Source organism: Silurus meridionalis, chromosome 29, assembly GCF_014805685.1.
Source record: "Silurus meridionalis isolate SWU-2019-XX chromosome 29, ASM1480568v1, whole genome shotgun sequence".
Taxonomy (NCBI): Eukaryota; Metazoa; Chordata; class Actinopteri; order Siluriformes; family Siluridae; genus Silurus; species Silurus meridionalis.
In genome coordinates this window covers 4471347-4497975 of record NC_060912.1, presented here as the reverse complement: position 1 = coordinate 4497975, position 26629 = coordinate 4471347, and the positions used below count along the sequence as shown (strand labels likewise).

Genomic DNA, 26629 nt, shown 5'->3' with positions numbered 1-26629 from the left:
TCCAGTTTGTGTCCTATTATTATTGATTATTCCTATTATTTATTATATATATCAGCCTTGCAGATGATTTTATTGATCTGGCCTGCAAACCATTTTGTTAGTATACATAGGGCTCAAATATTAACAGATATTAAATGAATGCCTGACTGATCTCTACCAGAAAGCTTAAAATCGGCCTTAAAATGGTTATCCCAGTCCCCTGAGTTCAACCCCATAGAAAGCCTGTGAGAAGGAATGTCCTCCAGTATAGTCCTTTACATCTGATCTGGAGATTAAGATCTCAGAGCTAATAGGATGTTGGCACAAAGTATGGTGTCAAGAATTGTGCCACACATAAATATATATATATCTTTTTTTTTTAACTGTGCTGTGTTTGCAAGTGTGTGATGTTAATGAGAGCAGAGTGTTTGTGTGAATTCTTTGAACAAAAGCTAAAAAGGTTTAACAATTATTAAAAGATTTTCAGTCTTGTTTGCTCAGAGTTACCAAGGATGCCAATATCAATGAAGATTAGTGGAGATAGTAGCACATTGTTTCCAAATACAATATTCAGAATGTAAAAGTGAATTAAAACAACGAGTTGTCACACAAGTTGTCCATTTTTTTTTACTATTCTCACTCATGTATGTTCATCCTGCTGTGGCTACCTTGTTATTTTGTGAAGTGCTAATAATTACTATCTTTCAGTTAATTATTTTGAAAGCATTAGTTAGTCAGGCCACAGTATTGACTTCTGTTATAAAAACATGAACAAATTCACAAAGTATTTTTTCTCTCAGGATGTGGATCTAAAGAAGAGAGTGGATGAAAGTGCTTACATTCAGCAGACTTTTCAACACTACTTCGACCTCACCATTGTGAATGACAACTTTCACGCTGCATTGGAAACACTACAGGCAGCTTTGGACAGACTTTATTCTGAACCACAGTGGGTTCCTGTCAACTGGGTTTACTGAAGGTGTGAGTATATGAGCTCTGCAGCAATATATATTGGTTTTATGTAGACAATACAGTATTACTTCTACTTATAGGGAAGATGAACTGGTTTTATTGCACATTTAGATGCAAATTCTACATTGGAATTAAAAGCAAACAATAATTGGCCATAAAGATTTTTATATTGTTTCATATTTGCTGTTTTATTAGTTTCTCTACTTGTATACTTGTGTGCTCTTGTATTAATAAAATGCAGTTTTTGATAGATAAGGGCTCTAATAAAACACAGTGGAGGGGTTTTCTTCTAACAAGTGGTTACTCTTAGCCGATATGATAGTTCAAATCTGATTCGCAAATGCTATTTACAAAGTGTTATAGAGCCTATATTCTAACATACTGTTTATCACTTTGTGTCTGTTTATGCAGTTTGTTAAGGTGATCTTAGGAGATTTATTTGACACTGACAATTTTTTTTAGTGTGCCATGTCAAGTGAACCTTGTCAAGCTGGTCCCTCTTTCCCTTCCTCTTCGTTCATGTATTTTGCTGGCTAATCATTGACCCTTTGAGGGTGAGAAATAAATATAAAGAATATTTTATATCCAAATTGAATGTGTATGCATATGCTCTATTAAAAGCTTTTCTTTATAGATAATGTAAACAGAGAAATGTTAGCAACAAAGTGCACAGATCGGTTCATAATTAATCTTGAAGAACAGAGATATAAAAACATGACACTACATTGATGCAAAACTTTGCTGTGATCCACACAGTTGCAATGCTATTTTTTTACCCACACATTATTGCAGTTTTTGCAATAACATAATGGTGGCATTTATTAAAACAATTTAATGATATCAACATATGTAAAACAGTTTCAAAGCTTTCAAGTTATATAATTAATTCTTTATTCCAACAATTTCTGATTTGTGATAACTATCACATTAAAAAAAATCTGTAAACCTGTAAAAATTTCAGTAACGTAAAATAGTAATTGTTAAAACCTAGTAAAACAGCAATTTAAAAAAAAAAATTTAAATGCTATTTCAATATAATTAAAAACATCAATTAACTGCAGATTTAAAGATAAAACCAGTCACTAAAAGCATCTTGCAAATTTAAAAACGTTTAAAATACAATCAATTACAACAGCTGTACATCGATTGGCCATACCATAAAACCACCTGCCTAATATCAATGTCTGCAGCCCACAAGACCTCTGATTGTGTATTGTGGTGTCAGTTAAGCTTATTTTCAAGCACATCCCACATAGCTTAATCAGATCAGACATCTGCAGAATTTGCATTATCCTGCTGAAAACTGTCACTGCCATTACAGATACAGTTGCCATGAAGGTGTTTTTGGTCTGCAATAATGTTTATATAGGTGGTACATGACAAAGTAACGTGTACAGGAATGCGAGCATTGCTCAGCGCATCACACTGCCACTGTTGACTTACAAAATTTGGCATTTGTCAACATTGCACAGATCCTCACAGATCCAACACATCAATTTTGAGTACTGTCTATTCACTTGTACCATGATATTCAGTACTGTACACGTCACACTTCTCAGTGGTTTGAATGTTATGGCTGATTTGCAAATATCATCAAAATAAAATATTACTGTTAAAAAGAAGATATATAAGTATCAGAGTCTGTTTGATTAAATATATACTAATTATAATAATGTAATACAATAATTTAAAACTAATAAAAATATAATTTGTTTTATATTCATGTTCACCTCATGTCCACCAAAGCTCTAAATTCACATCATAAAAATATTGAATTGCTGGAAGTTTTTGCTTTAATTTCATCAGTAACACACATCAGATTTCTATATCTATTTCACATGAATCGTTCAGGTATGCAAGGCCATGAATCACAATGCACAGTACAAAGGGAAGGACTGTATTGCCACTTTCTATCTCTGCATACAGCTCTTTGTTGTCTTTCTTCAGTGTAATATTGGATGAGTTGAACAGCAACTCCACTTCCTGGGCTACTTCACCATCCCCTAAGAGGAAGTTAAGCTCACAGAAGGGGACTCGGGAAGCATTTGTCAGACGAGTTACCTGATAAGGCAGAGCACATGTATATTAGTGAAACTGAATTACAAGCTCAGTAAAACCTACCAATTATTATCCCTTTCCAGTGTATATGAAAAGTAAATGGCAAATAAATATACTTACTAAATAATGTAACCCATTTATTGTGTTTGAAGAGCATTTCATTAGCCAGGCAAGGTCATTACTTGTCAGTTCTAAAAAAAATAATAATAAATACAAATCTAGAATGAGATCACTTTTTAAATCATGAAATGTCTGATAAAGCACTTTATCTCACTCACCTTCAGCAGCACTAATCAGCATGTGCATAGCAATCAAGATTAACTGCCTGCGACTGGTTGGCTTTACAGGTGATGCATTATGGCTGGTGTTATCTAATGAAAGAATTTTGGTCAGTTAATTTAAAGAAGCAGCCATTCATCCAAACTGTTTAATTTTAAACAAATGACCTTATTGATGTATTATGTTTTGTAAATCAGAAAAGTTTATTTCACCTGCTGTCCAATTGGCTGCTGCACTCTGACTTCCTTTCTGATTTGAAATTGTTTGCAAAAGTCCATTTGGCTTGAAGACCCTATTTCTGTTGTCTGTATCAGACTGCAGCGAGTCCAAAAATCTGTCGATGAGCTCATTTGAGGTGTCAGGCAAATAAGGGTGAGAATCAGACAAAGATTCATCACATATTTTTTTCAGCTTGTCCTCTAAAGTGGATAGGAGTGTAGGGTCTGGTAGAATCTCTTGAAAGAGATTTAACAAAGTGACACGGGTTTTAGTTGGCAGATGAGCCAGTTCACACAATGTCGCCTTTAAATTCGTCAGTTCTGTAACACAGAAAAACACACAGGCACATTCTCTTAGAGCCATTCTAAATGATCTTACCACAATACTGTTTTGTGTTTTATACATAAAATTGGTATTATTTGATTTGGGTCATGAATGTCATACAGTGGCAGTTTTTGCAGTCTAGAACTTAAATATATTTATCATGAACACACACATGGACTCATATTTACCTTTACCCAGGGCACTCAGTGAAGATTCCTCTGTTATTTGGGTCTGTGGCTGTAAGCCATCCACTTCTTCTGTTGAACACTGAGTAGTGATGCAATCTTTCTTAATTCCATCAGGGCTAACATCAACTTCTGAACACACATAGAATACGTGTACATATTTCATAGTCATTCTTGTCTAACTGCTTTTTAATATAAAGTAAAACAATAAATAAATAAATACACCACTAACCATAGTCACCATCACTTTTAATGCTTATTTTAAATACACTGTAGGCCACCACAGTGTGAGGGGGGATCGCAATAGCAACATCTCTGGTGTTCTGCAGACAAATGCTCTGGTACAGACGGACCTAAATGCAGCATACAATAATTATTCATTTTTAAGAAGAGACATTGTCACAAAGTGCTAAGGACTGGGATATGTCTTAATCTCTGTAGATTTACTCATTTAATACCATTGTCTGGTTCAAATTTCTATGTGAATAGCTGCATTAAAAATCAGTTTAAAAGCATTGTTAATGCTACTTATCTGATCATATGTATACATTCAGGTCTATATATATTTGAACATTGACAGATTTCTTGTTATTTTAGCTAATAATGTTATTTTATTACAGTGTCTTGTGATCGACAGTTTGTGATAGTAATTGTAGCAGTTTCTGTATATTTTATATATATATATATATATATATATATATATATATATATATATATATATATATATATATATATATATATATATATATATTAGTGGTGGGCAGTCAGGGTCAGCAAAGCCTTCTCTGCTGGCCTAAACACTATCAGAAGCACTGACCTACATTTACAACCTAAATTCTAATATTTGTTCCATGAAATTGTATTAATTTATTCCCTTTAAGAAAGACTTCTCCAGAAAAGCTAGACATTGTGAGGAGGTCGGCTAACCCCGAAGCTAGCTAGCTTGTCTCAGCCCAGGAAAGGGTTTCTTCAGACCAATGCCTACTAGTGGTACCACTGACAGTCTCAAAGCTGCTTTACAGAATGTATTTATGAATTATAGGGGGAAAAAAAATATATTAGGGGATTATGTGTGTTATCCCAATGAGCAGCCTAGAAAAACTCCCTTAGATGGTATGAGGAAGAAACCTTGAGAAGAACCAGACTCAAAAGAGTGTGATTATAAATCATAAAAACATTACAAACTCTGGAAAAAGAGAAATATCATGAGCACCAAAGTGTGTGATTATGAGTAATGTTCTTTCTGCAGTGGTGACAGTGGCAAGGAAAAACTCTCTGAGATGGAATAAGTAAGAAACCTTGAGAGGAACCAAACACACATTATTATCTTGGTGACTCCGACTGACAAATCATTATTGTTTTATCAGAGTAACATTTGTCAACTCTTTACAGATGGATACTGTTTCTGTAAATAATATAGTATGGTATGAAACAATATGATTTGGCATGGTGTAGTATAGGTAAAATAAAAACTGTACCTTTGCAGGACAAATGAACTGAAGTATGGCAGTGCAGCTGCCTTCTCTAAGTTCACTGAAATTAATGGTGGAGTCACAAGTGGTGAAGATCCGCTCTTTCACTAAAGTGAAAAACTGATTTTTGCCTTGTATATGCTTAATAAGATTGTGCTCAAGGTCCACTTTCCTGAAAAACCCAAACAAACTTAAATTATGTCAATGCAAACTGACTACCCAACCTTAAAGATGCTTCCAGTTGTTTTGATAAATATACTTATGAGATTGTGCTTAGGTTTTGTTTGTTTGTTTGACAATTGGTGCATTAGTGCAACCCCACTCAACATTATAACTCACCTGTGTAGAGTTTTGCATCACTTTGTTCATGGAGGTTTTTTTTGGACAGTAGTCATTTTAAATTCATGAGTTGTGAATTTTTCTTTATTATAGTGAGAACTGTTTAGCTCTGAAGGGCTTTCCTTAGCCAACCAGCTCACCAGTTTATATATTTTCCTAATAATAAAGAACTGTTCCAAATAGCTGATTTTGGTAAATGACATTAATTGTCTCAATTTTAGAAAATGAAAGTAAACCCTCTTTGAATTCTTTAATTTTACATTGCAGGACAATAAAAATCATCTATTAAAATAAACGATTAAGAATTTCATACCGGATCGGTCGAGGCCCGGGTTACCAACGACCGCCACAGGTATCGTTGGCCAACAGGGTACCGGTGGAAATTGGGCTACCATTGGCCGAAGGAGGAGAAGGGAGAGGAGGAAGATGTCTACAGAGACGGCAGGAAAAGGAGAAGTGTAGGAGAGTGGAGGTTCGGGTTGGTACTTTAAATGTTGGCACTATGACTGGTAAAGGGAGAGAGATAGCTGATATGATGGAGAGGAGAAAGGCAGATATTTTGTGTGTTCAGGAGACCAAGTGGAAAGGGAATAAGGCCAGGAACATTGGAGGTGGGTTTAAACTGTTCTATTATGGTGTGGATGGAAAGAGAAATGGTGTAGGGATGATTCTGAAGGAAGAGTACAGTAAGAGTGTAGTGGAGGTGAAGAGAGTTTCTGATAGGGTGATGAACGTGAAGCTGGAAGTTAAAGGGTGATAATAAATGTCACCAGTGCTTATGCTCCACAAGTCGGCTGTGAGATAAAGGAGAAGGTAAAATTCTGGAGTGAATTAGATGTAGTGGTAGATGGTGTACCTATAAATGAACGATTGGTGATTGGGGCAGGCTTTAATGGACATGTAGGTGAAGGGAACAGAGGTGATGAGGAGGTTATGGGTAGGTATGGCCTTAAGGAGAAGAATGTGGAAGGGCAGATGGTGGTAGATTTTGCTAAAAGGATGGAAATGGAAGTGGTGAACACATATTTTAAGAAGAAGGAGGATCATAGGGTGACATATAGGAGTGGTGGAAGGTTCACACAGGTGGATTATGTTCTATGTAGGAGATGCAACCTGAAGGAGATTGGAGACTGTAAGGTGTTGGCAGGGGACAGTGTAGCTAGACAGCATCGGATGGTGGTCTGTAGGATGGTTTTGGAGGTGAAGAAGAAGGAGTCGAGTGAGGACTGTATGAAGAATAAGATGGTGGAAACTGAAGGAGGAAGAGTGTAGTGTGAGGTTTAGGGAAGAGGTCAGACAGGGGCTCGGTGGTGGTGAAGAGGTGCTGGATGATTGGAAAACTACTGCTGGAGTGAAGAGGGAGGCAGCTAGAAAAGTACTTGGTGTAACATCTGGAAATAGAAAGGAAGACAAAGAGACGTGGTGGTGGAATGAGGAAGTGCAGGAGAGCATAAGGGGAAGTTAACAAAACAGAAGTGAGATCGTCAGGGTGATGAGAAAAGTAGGCAGGAGTACAAGGACATGCAGGTGAAGAGGGATGTAGCGAAAGCGAAATTGGCCAGGCAGAGGGACCGAGCTGGGAAGGATGTGTTGCAAGTTAGAGCAATAAAGGATGGAGATGGAAATGTGTTGACTAGTGAGGAGAGTGTGTTGAGAAGGTGGATGGAGTATTTTGAGCAGTTGATGAATGAGGAAAATCAGAGAGAGAGAGAAGGTTGGATGATGTGGAGTTGGTGATGCAGGAAGTGGATAGGATTAGTAAGGAGGAAGTGAGAGCAGCGATGAAGAGTGGAAAGTCGGTTGGACCAGATGACATACCGGTAGAAACATGGAGACGTTTAGGAGAGATAGCAGTGGAGTTTTTACACAGATTGTTTAACAAGATTCTGGAAGGTGAGAGGATGCCTGAGGAATGGAGAAGAAGTGTGCTGGTACCAATCATTAAGAAAAAGGGAGATGTGCAGACCTGCAGTAACTACAGGGGAATTAAGTTGATCAGTCACACCATAAAGTTATGGAAAAGAGTAGTGGAAGCCAGGCTGAGAAGAGGTGACCATCTGTGAGCAACAGTATGTATGAGGACAGTGTGACTGCACACTTCACTGCTGTCACACTGTCCTCATACATGTCCTGCACTACCCTAACATACTTCTCTGACACACCTGACTTCCTCATACAGTACCACAACTCCTCTCTCGGCACCGTCGTACGCTTTCTCTAAATCCACAAATCCACAATGCAACTCCTTCTGACCTTCTCTCTACTTCTCCATCAACATTGTCACGGAGGCGAGATTGAGATGGTTTGGACATGTGCAGAGGAGGGACATGAGTTATATTGGTAGAAGAATGCTGAGGATGGAGCCACAGGAAGGAGGAAAAGAGGAAGGCCAAGGAGGAGGTTCATGGATGTGGTGAGGGAAGACATGCAGGTAGTTGGTGTGAAAGAGGCAGATGTAGAGGACAGGGCGGTATGGAGACAGATGATCCGCTGTGGCGACCCCTAATGGGAGCAGCCGAAAGAAGAAGAAGAAGGACAATAAAAATCATCTGGTCCTTAGCAGGTCTTGAAATGAGGTACAGTATATACAACTTCAAATAAATAAAAACACATAACATAATACACAATGTCACTATTTGTTTTACAAAAATAAGCCAATAGAAAAGCCGTGTGTGGAAAAACTACAAACTGTCATGTGCTGTTATTTATCTGAGGTTGTATGTATTTAGGTACCTGCTAAGACCAGATGATGATTTTTATGCCCTGATACATAAAAACATAGAATTCAAAGAGGGTCTACTTTAATTTTCACACAATTGTATAATGGTTTCTTTGACTTTCACTGGAACTATGGTTGTCATGCTAACAAAGTTAACACAATTTTAAAAATCTGTTTTTAAAAGTGTTTACATTAGTCACATGTGAATTACTTAAGTCCAAGTGAAGATGATAAAAAATAGTACAAAAAAATATTATGCCTTTCTCCCAAACACCATGAAAAGCACATTGAACATTTCATTGAATATTTCCTTAATTATTTACTTCACCTGTCTTTGGAGTCTTTTAGAAAGTGTCGCATAATCACACTTTCCTTGTGAAGTGTCCCAAGAGATGATAGAATATTAGCTTTCCCATGTCCCTTGGCTTCCATGCTGACTCCAGTCATATCTATCTCTCCAGATCCAGTAACACTGCCTTTTTGTGTCTCTTCATATTTATTTAGAAACACCTTTTTTTCTATCACTGAGAAAAGCAAAAAAAATACTTTTCAGACTTTGAAATTGTTTTTAATTTCATATACTCCTGTGCATTTCTCTACTTCAAAATTATGCACATAATGTATTTTCACTTAAAAAGATGTTAGCTGCCATGGTAATATAAGCTTGAATAAGATGATTATTGCAGCTCCATAATATATGTATTAGCTGTGTGTGTGTGTGTGTGTGTGTGTGTGTGTGTGTGTGTGTGTGTGTGTGTGTGCATGCATAATATTTGTATTATTTGGTGGGTTACTCTGTGTGGGTACCTGGTTCAATAGGCTTTCCCTGAAGCAGGTCATTGAGAGTGAAATCTGTGGGCTTGTATTTGCTTCTCTGCCAGAACCAGGTTCTTGGACACTTGATCACCACTGCAAGTGGCTTCAGTTTTTCTGAATCATTTAGTCTGGAAACTGCAATCAGTGTGCCATCTTGGTCAGTCCGATGAAGCAGGCTATGCGTGACCTTTTCAAACATCTGCTCCCAACATACAAGGTGTTTAAACATATTAGTCATGAAATGGCTTGGTCTGAGATATTTTACCTCATGGATGATAAGATGCTAAATACCATGTTTCTTTTCTTTCTCTTTCTCTCTCTCTCTCTCTCTCTCTCAAAATTAAACTTGAATATATTTTAGTCAATGTGCAGCTTGTATAGCAGTACAGATTTACTGTAATAAAACATATAGCCATTATTGTCAAAATAGCTGACAACAAAAGTGAACTGTATATTGAGTAACCCTGAAAAGCCACATGTTCATGTTTTTGTCTGCTTGACAGGACCATACACATTTGTGTCTCTTGTATTTGAGCAGTTAAAATTTGGTGCTTTGAGTACAATTCTCTCACACCGACCACTGGATGTTCAACATGGCACCTCATGGCAAAGAATCTCTGAGAATTTAAGAATTGTTGCTCTTCACAAAGATGCCGAGGCTATAAGAAGATCGGTAACACCCTGAAACTGAGTTACAATGCAGTGGTCAGGGTGATACAGAGGTTTTCCAAGACGGGTTCCATTTGGAACAGACCTCGCAGAGTCCTCGTGTTGTGCGTCAGGTGCAGAAGCTGCTTCAAAAAACAGACACGAGTGCTGCCAGCATTGCTTTAAAGGTTGTAGAAGCGGAAGATTCCCATGTAGGTACTTGGACCATACGCTGCACACTGCAACAGGTCAGTTTGTAAAGCTGTCGTCCCAGCAGGAAGCCTCTTCTGAAACTGGCTCACAAGAAAGCCGGCAAACAGTTTGTTGAAACAACCGGTCCAAAAGCACAAATTACTGGAACCATGTCCTGTGGGCTGATGAGACTAAAATAAACATGTTTGGCTTAGATAGTGTCCAGCTTGTGTGGCATTGCCCTGGTAAGGAGTAGCAAGAAAATTCTGTCTTGCCTACAGTCAAGCATGGTGGTGGTACCATCATTGTCTGGGGCTGCATGAGTGCTGCTGGTACTGGGGAGCTGCGGTTCATTGTGGGGAAACATGGATTCCAACATGTAATGTGGCATTCTAAAGCAGAACATCAAGTCAAGTCAAGAGGCTTTTATTTTCATTTCTACCATACACAGTGATACACAGTACACTGTGAAAATGAGAGAACGACAACCCTGGTGCTACACTTAACAACATAGAGCTACAAAAAATGTGGGGTCATCCACAATGCTGTTGGATTTGCGGATGCAGCATGTGGTGTAAATGTCCGTGATGGAGGGAAGAGAGACTCCAATGATCTTTTCAGCTGTCCTTACTACCCTCTGTAAGGTCTTGCGATCTGAGACGGTGCAGTTCCCAAAACATGCAGTGATGCAGCTGCTCAGGATGCTCTAAATTGTCCCTCTGTAGAACATGGTCAGGATGGGGGGGAGGGAGATGCGCTTTCATTAGCCTTCTCAGAAAGTTGAGATGCTGCTGGGCTTTTTTGGTGATGGAGCTGGTGTTGAGTGACCAGGTGAGGTTTTTGGTGCTCTTGACGATCTCCAGTCAACAATCATCTATTTGGTTAAATAAAACCAAGCTGTTAACTGTTCCACCTCCTCTCTGTCTGCTAACTTGTCGTTTTTGCTGATTAGACCCACCATGGTCGTGTCATCGGCGATTCGAGCTGTGCATTGCTACACAGTCGTAAGTCAGCAGAGAGAACAGCAGTGGGCTGAGCACACAGCCCTGAGGGGCCCCAGTGCTCAGTGTGGTGGTGCTGGAGATGCTGTTCCCGATCGGGACTGACTGAGGTCTCCCAGTCAGGAAGTCCAGGATCCAGTTGCAGAGGGAGGTGTTCATGCCTAGTAGGCTCAGCTTATCAATCAGATCCTGAGGGATGATTGTGTTGAATGCTGAAGTCTATTACCAGCATTCGTGCGTATGTGTCGTTGTTGTCCAGGTGGGTGAGAGCCAGATGGAGGGTTGTGGAGATGGCCTTGTCTGTGGAACGGTTTGGACGATACGCAAACTGCATGGGTGTAACCTGGGTCTTGATGTGCCTCATGACGAGCCTCTTTAAAGCACTTAATCAAGATGGGTGTGAGCCAACAGGACGATAGTCATTAAGGCAGGAGACTGTAGACTTTTCTGGCACAGGGATGATGGTAGTTGTCTTGAGGCATGTAGGAACAACGTTGCTGCTCATGGAGATGTTGAAGATGTCAGTGAAGACATCCGCTAGCTGTTCTGCACATTCCCTGAACACACTGCCAGCAATGTTGTCTGGTCCAGCAGACTTCCGTGAGTTAACTCTGCATAGAGTTTTCCTCACTTCAGCTGTGGTTAGACAGATTATCTGGTCACTGGAAGGAGGGGTATTTCTTGCCTTCATGTTGTTCTGTACCTCAAACCGGATGTAGAAGTTGTTTAGTGCATCTGGGAGGGAGGCATCACAGTCACAAGCAGGTGATGTTGTCTTGTAGTTCCACATGCTGATGGAGTTTAGGGAGCACAGTCCTGAGATTCCCATGGTTAAAATCTTCAGCGATAATAACCAATCTGTCGGGGTGAGCATTAGGGCTGGGAAGAACAGTGGTGAATTCCTCTGTTAAATAAAATGGTCTGCATCTTACAGTCACGAACTCCACTAGAGATGAGCAGTAGTGTGAGACATGCACAAAGTTCTTGCACCATTCCTTGTTGATATAAACACACACAAGCCACCGCCCCGAGTCTTACCGCACAGAGCTGCGTTTCTGTCTGCATAAAATGCGGTTAGCCTGTCTATGCTTCTGGAACTCTTTCGCTTAGCCACATCTCCTCAAAAAAAAAAAAAATAAACGCAGCAGTCTCTGAACTCTCGCCTCATGGTACGCTGGAGTTGGATGTAATCCAATTTATTGTCCAGGGAGCAGAGGTTTGAAAGAAGAATGGACGGGAGAGCCGGCCTATGTTTAGCATTTGGTGCAAAGCTAGGGTTAGCATTTAGCCTAGCACAGACACCGCCCGCTTCCTGTACTACTGCTTCCTCAAGCACTGCTGCCGAGGTCGCAGCAAGCGGAGGTTGCAAAGTTTATTAATTACATCATCATGCAGATTAGTGGTTACATGATTCCTGTACCGTAACAGCGTCTGGTGGTCATACACATGAACACAGCTGTCTCACAATTTCAGACCCCTTCATGATTTCTAAGTGGGAGAACTTGCAAAATAGCAGGGTGTTCAAATACTTATTTTCCTCACTGTAACAATTTTGCTCACACAAAATATTGCCATTTGGTCAGTTTTGACATGTTCACTTTGGGTGTGTTCACTTTTGTTGCCAGCTATTTTGACAATAATGGCTGTATGTTGAGTTTGTTCAGAGGACAGTAAATCTGTACTGTTATACAAGCTGCACATTGACTACTCTAAAATATATTCAGGTTTCAGAGTTATAGCACCATCTTTTATTTTGGTATTTCTTGTTACATTTCAGAAATGTCTGTATATGTTTTTACAATTAACTCTGAAATATCACATCTATAAGTATTCAGACCCTTTGCAGCAACACTTGAAAATTAGCTCAGGTGCCTCCTGTTTCTCTTGATATTTATATACAGTGAGGAAAATAAGTATTTGAACACCCTGCTATTTTGCAAGTTCTCCCACTTAGAAATCATGGAGGGGTCTGAAATTGTCATTGTAGGTGCATGTCCACTGTGAGAGACATTATCTAAAAAAATCCAGAAATCACAATGTATGATTTTTTAACTATTTATTTGTATGATACAGCTGCAAATAAGTATTTGAACACCTGAGAAAGTCAATGTTAATATTTGGTACAGTAGCCTTTGTTTGCAATTACAGAGGTCAAACGTTTCCTGTAGTTTTTCACCAGGTTTGCACACACTGCAGGAGGGATTTTGGCCCACTCCTCCACACAGATCTTCTCTAGATCAGTCAGGTTTCTGGCCTTTCGCTGAGAAACACAGAGTTTGAGCTCCCTCCAAAGATTCTCTATTGGGTTTAGGTCTGGTGACTGGCTAGGCCACGCCAGAACCTTGATATGCTTCTTACAGAGACACTCCTTGGTTATCCTGGCTGTGTGCTTCGGGTCATTATCATGTTGGAAGACCCATCCTCAACCCATCTTCAATGCTTTAACTGAGGGAGAGGTTGTTCCCCAAAATCACGCAATAAATGGCCCCGGTCATCCTCTTCTTAATAAAGTGCAGTCGCCCTGTCCCATGTGCAGAAAAACACCCCCAATGCATAATGCTACGACCCCCATGCTTCACAGTAGGGATGGTGTTCTTGGGATGGTACTCATCATTTTTCTTCCTCCAAACACGTTTAGTGGAATTCTGACCCAAAAGTTCTATTTTGGTCTCATCTGACCACATGACTTTCTCCCATGACTCCTCTGGATCATCCAAATGGTCATTGGCAAACTTAAGACGTGCCTGGACATGTGCTGGTTTAAGCAGGGGAACCTTCCGTGCCATGCATGATTTCAAACCATGACGTCTTAGTGTATTACCAACAGTAACCTTGGAAACGGTGGTCCCAGCTCCTCCCATGTAGTTCTGGGCTGATTTCTCACCTTCCTTAGGATCATTGAGACCCCATGAGGTGAGATCTTGCATGGAGCCCCAGTCCGAGGGAGATTGACAGTCATGTTTAGCTTCTTCCATTTTCTAATGATTGCTCCAACAGTGGACCTTTTTTCACCAAGCTTCTTGGCAATTTCCCCGTAGCCCTTTCCAGCCTTGTGGAGGTGTACAATTTTGTCTCTAGTGTCTTTGGACAGCTCTTTGGTCTTGGCCATGTTAGTAGTTGGATTCTTACTGATTGTATGGGGTGGACAGGTGTCTTTATGCAGCTAACGACCTCAAACAGGTGCATCTAATTTAGGATAATAAATGTAGTGGAGGTGGACATTTTAAAGGCAGACTAACAGGTCTTTGAGGGTCAGAACTCTAGAATGCTGATAGACAGGTGTTCAAATACTTATTTGCAGCTGTATCATACAAATAAATAGTTTAAAAATCATATATTGTGATTTCTGGATTTTTTTTTTTTTTAGATTATGTCTCTCACAGTGGACATGCACCTACGATGACAATTTCAGACCCCTCCATGATTTCTAAGTGGGAGAACTTGCAAAATAGCAGGGTGTTCAAATACTTATTTTCCTCACTGTAACAATTTTGCTCACACAAAATATTGCCATTTGGTCAGTTTTGACATGTTCACTTTGGGTGTGTTCACTTTTGTTGCCAGCTATTTTGACAATAATGGCTGTATGTTGAGTTTGTTCAGAGGACAGTAAATCTGTACTGTTATACAAGCTGCACATTGACTACTCTAAAATATATTCAGGTTTCAGAGTTATAGCACCATCTTTTATTTTGGTATTTCTTGTTACATTTCAGAAATGTCTGTATATGTTTTTACAATTAACTCTGAAATATCACATCTATAAGTATTCAGACCCTTTGCAGCAACACTTGAAAATTAGCTCAGGTGCCTCCTGTTTCTCTTGATATTTATATACAGTGAGGAAAATAAGTATTTGAACACCCTGCTATTTTGCAAGTTCTCCCACTTAGAAATCATGGAGGGGTCTGAAATTGTCATTGTAGGTGCATGTCCACTGTGAGAGACATTATCTAAAAAAATCCAGAAATCACAATGTATGATTTTTTAACTATTTATTTGTATGATACAGCTGCAAATAAGTATTTGAACACCTGAGAAAGTCAATGTTAATATTTGGTACAGTAGCCTTTGTTTGCAATTACAGAGGTCAAACGTTTCCTGTAGTTTTTCACCAGGTTTGCACACACTGCAGGAGGGATTTTGGCCCACCTCCACACAGATCTTCTCTAGATCAGTCAGGTTTCTGGCCTTTCGCTGAGAAACACAGAGTTTGAGCTCCCTCCAAAGATTCTCTATTGGGTTTAGGTCTGGTGACTGGCTAGGCCACGCCAGAACCTTGATATGCTTCTTACAGAGCCACTCCTTGGTTATCCTGGCTGTGTGCTTCGGTCATTGTCATGTTGGAAGACCCAGCCTCAACCCATCTTCAATGCTCTAACTGAGGGAAGGAGGTTGTTCCCAAAATCACGCAATAAATGGCCCCGGTCATCCTCTTCTTAATAAAGTGCAGTCGCCCTGTCCCATGTGCAGAAAAACACCCCCAATGCATAATGCTACGACCCCCATGCTTCACAGTAGGGATGGTGTTCTTGGGATGGTACTCATCATTTTTCTTCCTCCAAACACGTTTAGTGGAATTATGACCCAAAAGTTCTATTTTGGTCTCATCTGACCACATGACTTTCTCCCATGACTCCTCTGGATCATCCAAATGGTCATTGGCAAACTTAAGACGTGCCTGGACATGTGCTGGTTTAAGCAGGGGAACCTTCCGTGCCATGCATGATTTCAAACCATGACGTCTTAGTGTATTACCAACAGTAACCTTGGAAACGGTGGTCCCAGCTCCTCCCATGTAGTTCTGGGCTGATTTCTCACCTTCCTTAGGATCATTGAGACCCCATGAGGTGAGATCTTGCATGGAGCCCCAGTCCGAGGGAGATTGACAGTCATGTTTAGCTTCTTCCATTTTCTAATGATTGCTCCAACAGTGGACCTTTTTCACCAAGCTTCTTGGCAATTTCCCGTAGCCCTTTCCAGCCTTGTGGAGGTGTACAATTTTGTCTCTAGTGTCTTTGGACAGCTCTTTGGTCTTGGCCATGTTAGTAGTTGGATTCTTACTGATTGTATGGGGTGGACAGGTGTCTTTATGCAGCTAACGACCTCAAACAGGTGCATCTAATTTAGGATAATAAATGTAGTGGAGGTGGACATTTTAAAGGCAGACTAACAGGTCTTTGAGGGTCAGAACTCTAGAATGCTGATAGACAGGTGTTCAAATACTTATTTGCAGCTGTATCATACAAATAAATAGTTTAAAAATCATATATTGTGATTTCTGGATTTTTTTTTTTTTAGATTATGTCTCTCACAGTGGACATGCACCTACGATGACAATTTCAGACCCCTCCATGATTTCTAAGTGGGAGAACTTGCAAAATAGCAGGGTTTTCAAATACTTATTTTCCTCACTGTATATATATATATATATATATATATATATATATATATATATATATATATATATATATATATATATATTAGTGGCACGGTACATGGAAAAACACCCGAACCGTTTGGTTCGTGTGTGCGTTGCACGGTTCGACGCATGCGCAATGTGGCCCCGTGCTCAGTTTCGCCTCAGACAGTTTCGCGTGAACATACATATTGACAGTAAAAGTTGAGTAAGGAGTGCTGCAGAAATGGCAGGTGGAGGAGATAATGAAGGCTGCACGGAGTTGGCGGATGCGCCCGCGTCGTTCAAATCCGGTGTGTGGAAACATGTTGGGTTTTATTTTACTTACGATGACAACGGAAATAAATCAGTAGATAGAACTGCGACTGCGCGCAAGGATTGAGCAAAATGCATTCAATATGCTAATGGCAACACTTCTAATATAACAGTTTATTTGAGAAGACATCACGCCAATGTGTCGATAAGCACAAACAGGAGAGAGCCGGTTAGGAAACAGCTTCTACTGTCCGCAGCATTTAAGCAGCCTCTCAGTGAGAAGTCGGACAGGGCGATAGCCAGAACTAAAGCATTGGGGATGTTTATAGCGAAAGATATGCAACCGTGCAGCGTGATTGAGTGTGAAGGATTTCCTCAGCTGATGAATGTATTTGAGCCGCGGTTTAATATTCCCTCTCGCTGACACTCAGAGATGCTCCCAATAATGTGCTTAAAGTCAAGTCAAATTCAGTTAGTGCATGATTACATTACAAAAATATTAATACTGTATCCTAAATTGTGGATAATTAAGCTAATAAGCTATATATCAAATGCTGAAGGAAATTTCTGGATTGTTGAAGATTAAAAGAAAAAATAACAACAAGAACCATACAGAACCGAAAGCCGTGATACGAACCGAACTGTGGGTTTTGTGAACCGTGCCACCCCTAATAATATATATATATATATATATATAAAATCATGTGTGTGGTGAAAAACAATAATTACATAGAGTGAAACATCATTACATTTTTCACCCCATATTGTTCATGTTGTAGGCTACAGTAATTAAATACACTATTTCTACAGTAAATCTGCATCTAATAATTGTTACATAGAAATCAGGGGCAAAAAGAGTTACCAGAAATACCAGCCCAGATCTGTAAATAGTAGTAGCCTAAAATGCAAAAGAAATCTTCAGATAATTAACCCCCTGATGTGTTTTTCCTGCTAAGGTGTGTCAACAATTCTTTATGAAAAAAATATTCGAATTTGGGGTTGATTTTCAATTGTTATATGGCTGTCGTGGTCTTATACAAAACAGAAATAGCAATATTTAACACAAAACCCAGTACAGGCATTACATAAATAAATATTTCTTTATACACATTATCAAATATAGGATATAAACTAGTAAATCATATACAGAAGACTAATTTGCTTTAGTACAATAGATTATCTCTTAATATTTAAACACTACTATAGTATACCTTGTATTCAGGTGTCCGGTTCTTCTGATTATGCCGCAGGGAAAAATACGCGTTGGTAACTCTGGGGGAAAAAACATGAACAACTGCTTTCTCTTCAAGAGAGTTTTTTCACAAGATGTGATAGAGTTTGATTTTTGTGAAGTTAACACCTATCTTTAGAGGAGCCCAATGTTACAATTCCCCAAAAACTATACGCAGTTCAAATGAAAGCTGTGGGAGGTGCCATGAAACTGATTTATTTTTGTCAAAGGGAAGTGTGTAAAAAAAGATTAACATTAAGAACTTTTATTAGAAACACTACACTGATACTGAAGAGAGTCTTCCTTTCTCAAATCAGCCTCAAACAGATGAAAAGGAATTGATCCATATTAAAAAAATAAATAAAATATAGCATTTTGATTACTATATACTATTGACACTTGTATACTATTGAATCTTTTATTTTTAGAAATGTCAGAGGATTGTTGGTGATATGGATGATGACATGCACGTGACCACTATAGAAGATTTTTCAGATGAAGATATCCATTGACGTGTACTTTTGAATGTAAAAGTACAAGAACATCTGATTTATCAAAACTGTTGTGGAAGTGGAAGCTGTGGTTTGGTTACTCAAGGCTGGTGTTTCCAGTAAAGTCGACCAAATGAGTGAAAGATACACAAGCACAAATACATTTTATATTTTTGTCTTTCACAGAACACCATGTTAATAAGTCCAAATGAACAAGGGCTTTTTCCACAAGAGGACAAGGGCTTTCAAGTCAAGAAGAAGTGTTCCTGTACCTGCATAGAAAACTGTGGGCAAGAATGTCGTGGATTGGAACCGAGGAAAAAAAGAGGAAATAAAACTTGTGAAAAACCATGTCAATGGAAAGTCATATTCCTACCATCTGAAATAAATATGGCTGAATACATGATTCATTCTATCTATCTATCTATCTATCTATCTAGATAGATAGATAGATAGATAGATAGATAGATAGATAGATAGATAGATAGATAGACAGACCGACCCAATTCTAAATTTAAGTTACTGTCTAGGAGGTGTTTTCTAACTTAAGGCATTTTTAATGTTATGTTAGCTATTGTGCCAAGGTGCATGTAAATGAGGAGAACTGTATTAAGAGTTTAGAAAAAGCAAATCAATAAAAAATGTATGGATTTGCATCTCAGGTTTCAGTCAGACCCTAATTGTGAAGTCAGTAAAAAATATTTTTGATTATAAAGTGTACTTTTGTGTCAGGCATTTTACAAAATGTCACATATTGACATCATTGGATAGTCTAGGTGTGGCCCCAACAGGACAAATGAAATATAAGTTGGAATTAATGAAAGAAATTAGTGACAATGTATGAATGTGGTAACATAGAACTACATCCGTTCCTTAAAAAAAGTATGACAAAGGAAGAAGCAGCTGGTTGGGGATTTTTCTTTTGGTGCTGCACACCAACACAACTCAAAAATGTGTAGGTTTGTTGTTTTTTTGGGTGGGGGGAAAAAAACGAGAAAAAAAAACCTAAGGCTGGTAGAGACTAATGTCACCGGCTAATGTCGCGACTGGCCTCCCAAGGCTTTCCTGATGTCTGCTCGCTAGCAATGATGGGATTTCTTTTGCACAAAGTTCCATCATAACATCAGAATAACAAAAACTGAGAAATAACAACTGTAAAAAGTTTTTTTAATTAGTAAATTAATTGTGAATTACATCACATTATTATGAAAATGTGTCATATTGTGGTAGTTTTTTTCACTGAAATCATCCTGCAGCAATTTTCCCCATCAATGAACCACACTACTGATTGCACCAAAAAATGGGATCTTATTTAACAGCAACTTTATAAATTATATTAATGCATGTATGCCATCACTGTATCATCATCCAACCGCCAATCAAGTCTGGTAACGAATGTCAGCTTTGTGACGCAAATAAAATATTCTGTATTTGGTCATAGGAAATAAAAGCATAATCGCAATAGGAAAGTCCCCGTTGGTCACCAGAGCACAGGGAACTCCAAATTCCTGAAACCGGGGTCTTCCCTCAACTGCCAGTATGTGCCATTGCTGATCCACGAATCATCTTCAGACCACCTAATACAAAAAAAGAAATGTATGTTCTTTTGACACAAATACCTGTTTTTAAATAACTTGCCTGTTTCAGCAGGGTTTAAACTAAGCATTTCTGTCATCAATAACTCCTGCACTGTTTGCTCTATTTTTTTCTTTCCTCATTGCACTGCCACTTTGATAAATGGGGAGGGTTGCGTTCGGAAGGGCATCCAGCGTAAAACGTGCCAAATCAAATATGAGGATCACAAATCAGAATTTCGTACTGGATCGGTCGAAGCCCAGGTTACCATCGACCAACATAAGGTATTGCTAGCCAACAGGATACTGGTGGAAACTGGGCTACTGTTGGCTGAAGGAGGAGAAAGAGAAAAGGAATATGTCTACAGAGACAGCAGGGAAAGGAGAAGTGCAGGAGAGTGGAGGTTCGGGTTGGTACCTCAATTTCCGGACTATAAAGTGCACCCAAATATAAGCCGCACCCACTGAATTTGACAAAGATTTTTATTTTGAACATAAATAAACCGCACCTGTCTATAAGCCGCAGGTGTCTACACTGAAACTAATGACCTTTACACAGGCTTTAATAAAAGACAGTGTCTGTTACACGGCTTGTATACATGTATCTAAACAGTAGCCTACCAAGAAAGTCATTGTTCACTGTCTTTCTCCTTCCTTACACAACAATTTCTCTCGGGAGTTTTTCTTTTGGCATCGTCGTGCGTTTAAAATCGGTGAAGCTTTTCTCCCGATGCCGTGCAGCTCAGAACACAGGTGAAGTGCGTTTTTTCCTGTTCACAGTCCTGTTGACAGTCTGAGTGAGCGGCAGGTCAAACGTCAGAGGAACCTCATCCATATTTATTATGTGGTGCGGCCCGATTCAGTGGGAGCGCATCTGATTTAATATAAAGAATTTCAGTGGTTCGCCTGAACCCGTTCAGCAATTTCATTGGTTTAATGTTATGTCACTCAGTTTTTTTGGTCTTGAAGCTTGTGAAACCAGGAAAAACCCAGGAAAAATCCATAAATTAGCCCCTTCATTGTTTAAGCCGCGGGGTTCAAAGTAGCGACATATAGTCCGGAAAATACAGTACTTTAAATGTTGTTACTATGACTGGTAAAGGGAGGAGATAGCTGATATGATGGAGGGAAGAAAGGTAGATATGTTGTGTGTTCAGGAGACCAAGTGGAAAGGGAGTAAGGCCAGGAATATTAGAGGTGGGTTTAAACTGTTCTATCATGGTGTAGATGGAAAGAGAAATGGTGTAGGGGTGATTCTGAAGTAAGAGTTTGGTAAGAGTGTAGTGGAGGTGAAGAGAGTTTCTGATAGGGTGATGAATGTGAAGCTGGAAGTTGAAGGGGTGATGATAAATATCATCAGTGCTTATGCTCCACAAGTCGGCTGTGAGATGAAAGAGAAGGAACATTTTTTGAAGTGAGTTGGTGGAGAGTGAACCTTGGAATGAATGATTGGTGATTGGGGGCAGACTTTAATGGGCATGTAGGTGAAGGGAACAGAGGTGATGAGTAGGTATGGCTTTAAGGAGAGGAATGTGGAAGGGCAGATGGTGGTAGATTTCACTAAAAGGATGGAAATGGCAGTGGTGAATACTTATTTTAAGAAGGAGGATCATAGGGTGACGTATAAGAGTGGAGGAAGGTGCACACAGGTGGACTATGTTCTATGTAGGAGATGCAACCTGAAGGAGATTGGAGACTGTAAGGTGTTGGCAGGGGACAGTGTAGCTAGACAGCATTGGATGGTGGTCTGTAGGATGATTTAGGAGGTGAAGAAGAAAATGACAAGAGTGAGGACCGAAAAAAAGAATAAGATGGTGGAAACTGAAGGAGGAAGACTTTAGTGTGAGATTTAGGGAAGAGATCAGACAGGGGCTCAGCGGTGCTGAAGAGATGCTGGATGATTGGGCAACTACTGCAGAAGTGATAAGGGAGACAGCTAGAAAGGTACTTGGTGTGACTTCTGGAAATAGAAAGGAGGACAAAAACATGGTGGTGGAATGAGGAAGTGCAGGAGAGCATAAGGAAAAAGAGGTTGACAAAACAGAATTGGGATCAACAGAGTGATGAGAAAAGTAGGCAGGAGAAGAGGGATGTGGTGAAAGCCAAGGAAAAGGCATATTAGGAGCTGTATGAGAAGTTGGACACTAAAGCAGGAGAACAGGATTTATTGGCCAGGCAGAGGGGCCGAGCATGTTGAGAAGATGGAGGGAGTATTTTGAGCAGCAGATGAACTAAGAAAATGAGAGGGAGAGAAGGTTGGATGGTGTGGAGATGTTGAAGCAGGAAGTGGATAGGATTAGTAAGGAGGAAGTTAAAGCAGTGATTAAGAAGATAAAGAGTGAAAAGTCCGTTGGACCAGATGACATGAAGCATGGAAATGTTTAGGAGAGATGGCAGTGGAGTTTTTAACCAGGTTGTTCAACATAATTTTGGAAGGTGAGAGGATGCCTGAGGAATGGAGACGTAGTGTGCTGGTACAGTGTGCTGGTGCAGTGAAGTGTGCAGTAGGAACAACAGACGGGTTCAAGGTGGAGGTTGGACTGCATCAAGGATCGGCTCCGAGCCCTTTCCTGTTTGCAGTGGTGATGGACAGGTTGACAGACGAGGTCAGACAGGAGTCTCCATGGACTATAATGTTTGCGGATGTTAATTGTGATTTGTGGTGAGAGTAGTGAGCAGGTTGAGAAGAGCCTGGAGAGGTGGAGATACACGCTGGAGAGAGGGGGAATGAAATTCAGTAGGAGTAAGGCAGAGTACATGTGTGTGAATGAGAGGGAGGGCAGTGGAGGGGTGCAGTTGCAGGGAGAAAAGGTGGAGAAGGTGGAGGAGTTCAGGTACCTGGGGTCAACAGTGAAAAGTAATGGAAAGTGTGTTAGAGAAGTGAAGAAAAGAGTGCAGGCAGGGGGGAGTGGGTGGAGAAGAGTGATAGCAGGAGTGATTTGTGATAGAAGAGTATCTGCAAGAGTGAAAGGGAAAATTTATAGGACAGTGGTGAACCTGTGATGTATGGATTAGAGACAGTGGCATTAAGTAAAAGACAGGAGGTGAAGCTGGAGGTAGCAGAGCTGAAGATGTTGAGGTTTTTGTTGGGAGTGACGACGATGGACAAGATTAGAAATGAGTTTATTAGAGGGACACAACATATAGGATGTTTTGGAGATGAAGTGAGGGAGGCGAGATTGAGATGATTTGGACATGTGCAGAGGAGGGACATGGGGTATATCGGTAGGAGAATGCTGAGGATGGAGGAAAAGAGGAAGACCAAGGATGAGGTTTATGAATGTGGTGAGGGAAGACCTGCAGGTAGTTGGTGTGAAATAGGCAGATGTAGAGGACAGGGGGTATGGAGACGGATGATCTGCTGTGGCGACCCCTAACCCTAAGCCGAAAGAAGAAGAAGAAGTGTGACTAGCAAAAGCAGCATAGTTTTCATGGAAAAGCATAGAACCATATAAAGTCTAGGTGTAGATAGCAAATCCTAAGCTGGTGGAGATCTATTTGGTGCTCCCTAAAACATTGTGAGCTTTAGTTATAATTGAAGTAGTTTGAACAGCAAGACTGTGGCCGAATGTTATCCATCACAGCTTGGAAATAATCTCGCTCTTACTTTACCAGTGAGGCCTGGAAGAACATAGACTAATCTGCTACCTGTTTTGTTTTGTCCCTCAGGTTCCACCTGATTAAATTTGAAAAACAATGTGCTTTATACTTGTCACATGTTCTTTTACAGCAGGGTGAAATTATTTCGTCACATATCCCAGCGACTTTGGAAAGCTGGGAGTTGCATCAGTGATAACGGAGACATGAACCCCAACCTTCTGATCAGAAACTCAGAACCTTATCCACTGAGCAACTACCTCCTCAATTAAGATAGGGGTGTTCCCAAAGCTAAGCTTTCTTTGTTTGTTTTTGTAACCTAATCACAGAAAATGTGATTATACTGAATGCACAGCCAGCACCTAAACATTACTTTTTTACATCTTTTACGCAGTGTATTTATAATCTGTTTTAGAATATTGTTCTTAATAAAGTGTTCAGTGACTTTATATACACCAAGAGTGAATCTTAAAAACATATCTTTAAAAAATAAAATAAAACAAACATTGTTAATAAAACAAATGAATATAACTACATTGGTTACATACTTGAAAAATCGGGGTGTGTGAGTCATGTTGCTCTCCTGAAGAATTCTTCTTCTCTCCCTCTGTACTGACTCTATTCTTTCTTTCTGTTCTTCTGCTCCAGCAATATCTCCTTCCTCCAACAACCTGAAATGATGTCAGATGTGGTGTTTGTGCATTGGGTTAAAACAACTGAACCCTCTCTGGGTTTCCCAAACAAGGAGTCTCAATTTACAAATTGGTTGACAAGCAAAACTCACCATTCTCTTTTGTTCCATTCATTTATTGTATGTATTACTATTAGATTTAGCATTTTGAAATTATATTAGAGTCACATTTATCAAGCTACAGTTGAAACCAGATATTTACATACACTTCAGAAAAAAACAAAAACTTTTATTTCTTTACTGTCATACATTAAATCAGAGTGAACTTTTTCTGTTTTAAATCAATAAATATTAAATTTTTTTGCATTTGTTAAATGTCAGATTCGAGCGAGGGAGAATTTTTATGTATTTTTATTATCACTTTTATCAAAGTCAGAAGTATACATACACTTCCTTAGTATTTGGTGGAATTGCCCTGAAACTGTTTCACTTGGGCCAAACGTTTTGGGTATCCTTCCACAAGCTTTCTACAAACGTTTGCTGGAATTTTGGCCCACTCCTCTTGACAGAACTGTTGTAACTGGGTCAGGTTTGTAGGACTTCTTGCTCCACAACATTATACTACCACCCCCATACTTGACAGTTGGGATTGTGTTCTGAGGCTTCAAAGCTTCGCCCTTTTTCCTCCAAATATACCGTTTATCATTATGGCCAAACAGTTCAATTTTTGTTTCGTCAGACCACAGGACATGTCTCCAGAAATTAAGATTTTTTCCCTTATGTGCAGTTGCAAACTGTAGTCTGGCTTTTTTATGGTGGTTTTGAAGTAATGGCTTTCTTACCAGTTTCAGCCAGCATCTTCACAAGATCTTTTGCTGTTGTCCTGCGGTTGATTTGCACATTTCGCAACAAATAACTTTCCTCTCTGGTAATTAGAAACTGTCTCTTTCCTGAGCAGTATGATGGTTGTACATTCCCATGTTTTTTATACTTGCGTATTATTGTCTGAACGGATGAACGTGAACGCCTTTATATGCATCTACAGGTGTGCCACCAATTAACTCAAATGGAATCAATTAACCTATCAGAGGTTTCTTAAGCTCAGAATGGAATCATCTGGAGTTTTTTTTTGTTTAAAGGTACGATAAACTTAGTGTATGTATACTTCTGAAAGTGATATGATGATGAAAGTGATAATAAAAATACATAAAAATTCTCCCTCGTTTGATTCTGACATTATACAAATGCAAAAAATATGTTAATATTTATTGATTTAAAACAGAAAAAGTTCACTCTGAATTAATGTATGACAGTAAAAAAAGAAGTTTTTGTGTGTTTTTTCTGAAGTGTATGTAAATATCTGGTTTCAACTGTACATTTAAATGGGGAAAATAAACAAACGTCTCGGTAATTCTACCAGTGCTAAACTAACATTTCAAACACACCTGACTTTTTGGAAAGCTGTGCTATGGCATGCAAATTAAATTTTAACACTTAACTGATAATCCAGCGCATACAATATTTGCTTGGTTTTTATTAACTTAATCCAAAGTCATATTAAACATGCATGTTACTGCCATAATAACATTTATAAATGCTACTGTTAAATTGTAAATCTAATCGTAAACCCCTGCTTTAGATCTTTTGGGGATTTCAGTTCAGTTCAGTTCCAAATTGGTTTTGTAAAAATTTGTAAAAGGTGGCGTATTTTTGTTTGTAAGTATGTGTGTGTGTGCGCACATACGCACCGCTGGTCTGGTCTGAAACGTGTATCTGTTGGAGGCAAGAATGACTTCATACTCTCATTAAGTTCATTCAATTCAACAGTAAACTGAGTGAAGCCGTAGTATTGCTCATAGTCTTCAGGCATGGGGTCTGTTTACACACACACACACACACACACACACACACACACACACACACACACACACACACACACACACACAAACCAGTGTTAATGAAATGCAACAAATCTCAATATAAAATGCTACCAGTACAGATATTTTTGTAAAATAGATTTATAATCATGCCAGTCTCATTATTTACTTACTGGTTCTCCAGATGCAGATGGCTAAGGGTGGGTCCCCAAGGTACAAAGCCTCATTCCATTTACCAAAGAGTGAATGAATCACATGGCCCTCCGAATCAGTAACAACTGCCTCTACATCATTAGTGTTTAAGCTTCTAGCCTTGGACTGACAAACAATATAAAAATACATAACATAAAA

At 39.3% G+C, this 26629-nt stretch overlaps 3 protein-coding genes across 3 annotated transcripts in view; 1 reads left to right on the top strand and 2 right to left on the bottom strand.

Annotated features, from left to right (window-relative positions):
* Positions 1 to 19260, top strand: part of pals2b (protein associated with LIN7 2, MAGUK p55 family member b) — a 42648-nt gene extending 23388 nt beyond the window's left edge. Inside the window, 2 exon segments of the mRNA XM_046844018.1 lie at positions 780 to 960; positions 18537 to 19260. Of these exon segments, the coding sequence (XP_046699974.1) occupies positions 780 to 956 (177 nt within the window). The 3' untranslated portion in view covers positions 957 to 960; positions 18537 to 19260.
* On the bottom strand, positions 955 to 18505 carry gsdmea (gasdermin Ea). The gene is made up of 10 exons (XM_046844019.1): positions 18089 to 18505; positions 9354 to 9561; positions 8875 to 9070; positions 5495 to 5660; positions 4249 to 4369; positions 4020 to 4148; positions 3501 to 3827; positions 3288 to 3380; positions 3130 to 3200; positions 955 to 3012 (listed from the first exon to the last, which is right to left on the bottom strand). Exons 2-10 carry the CDS (start codon positions 9559 to 9561, stop codon positions 2767 to 2769), a joined length of 1557 nt encoding a protein of 518 aa, XP_046699975.1. The 5' UTR covers positions 18089 to 18505; the 3' UTR covers positions 955 to 2766.
* A 489-nt stretch (positions 19261 to 19749) lies between the features above and the next one.
* osbpl3a (oxysterol binding protein-like 3a) overlaps positions 19750 to 26629 on the bottom strand; it is a 43318-nt gene continuing 36438 nt past the window's right edge. Inside the window, 4 exon segments of the mRNA XM_046844017.1 lie at positions 19750 to 20176; positions 24319 to 24441; positions 26150 to 26276; positions 26452 to 26596. Coding sequence (XP_046699973.1) covers positions 20080 to 20176; positions 24319 to 24441; positions 26150 to 26276; positions 26452 to 26596 — 492 coding nt within the window. The 3' untranslated portion in view covers positions 19750 to 20079.

Bases quoted from the DNA above. Each gene is read 5' to 3' on its own strand.
- gsdmea (XM_046844019.1), bottom strand. From the start codon at position 9,561: ATGTTTGAAAAGGTCACGCATAGCCTGCTTCATCGGACTGACCAAGAT. The intron at 4,370-5,494 runs GTACAGTTTTTA...TGCTGCATTTAG, and splicing joins AGTTCATTTGTCCTGCAAAG to GTCCGTCTGTACCAGAGCAT. The intron at 3,013-3,129 runs GTAAGTATATTT...CTGCCTTATCAG, and splicing joins TAAATGGGTTACATTATTTA to GTAACTCGTCTGACAAATGC.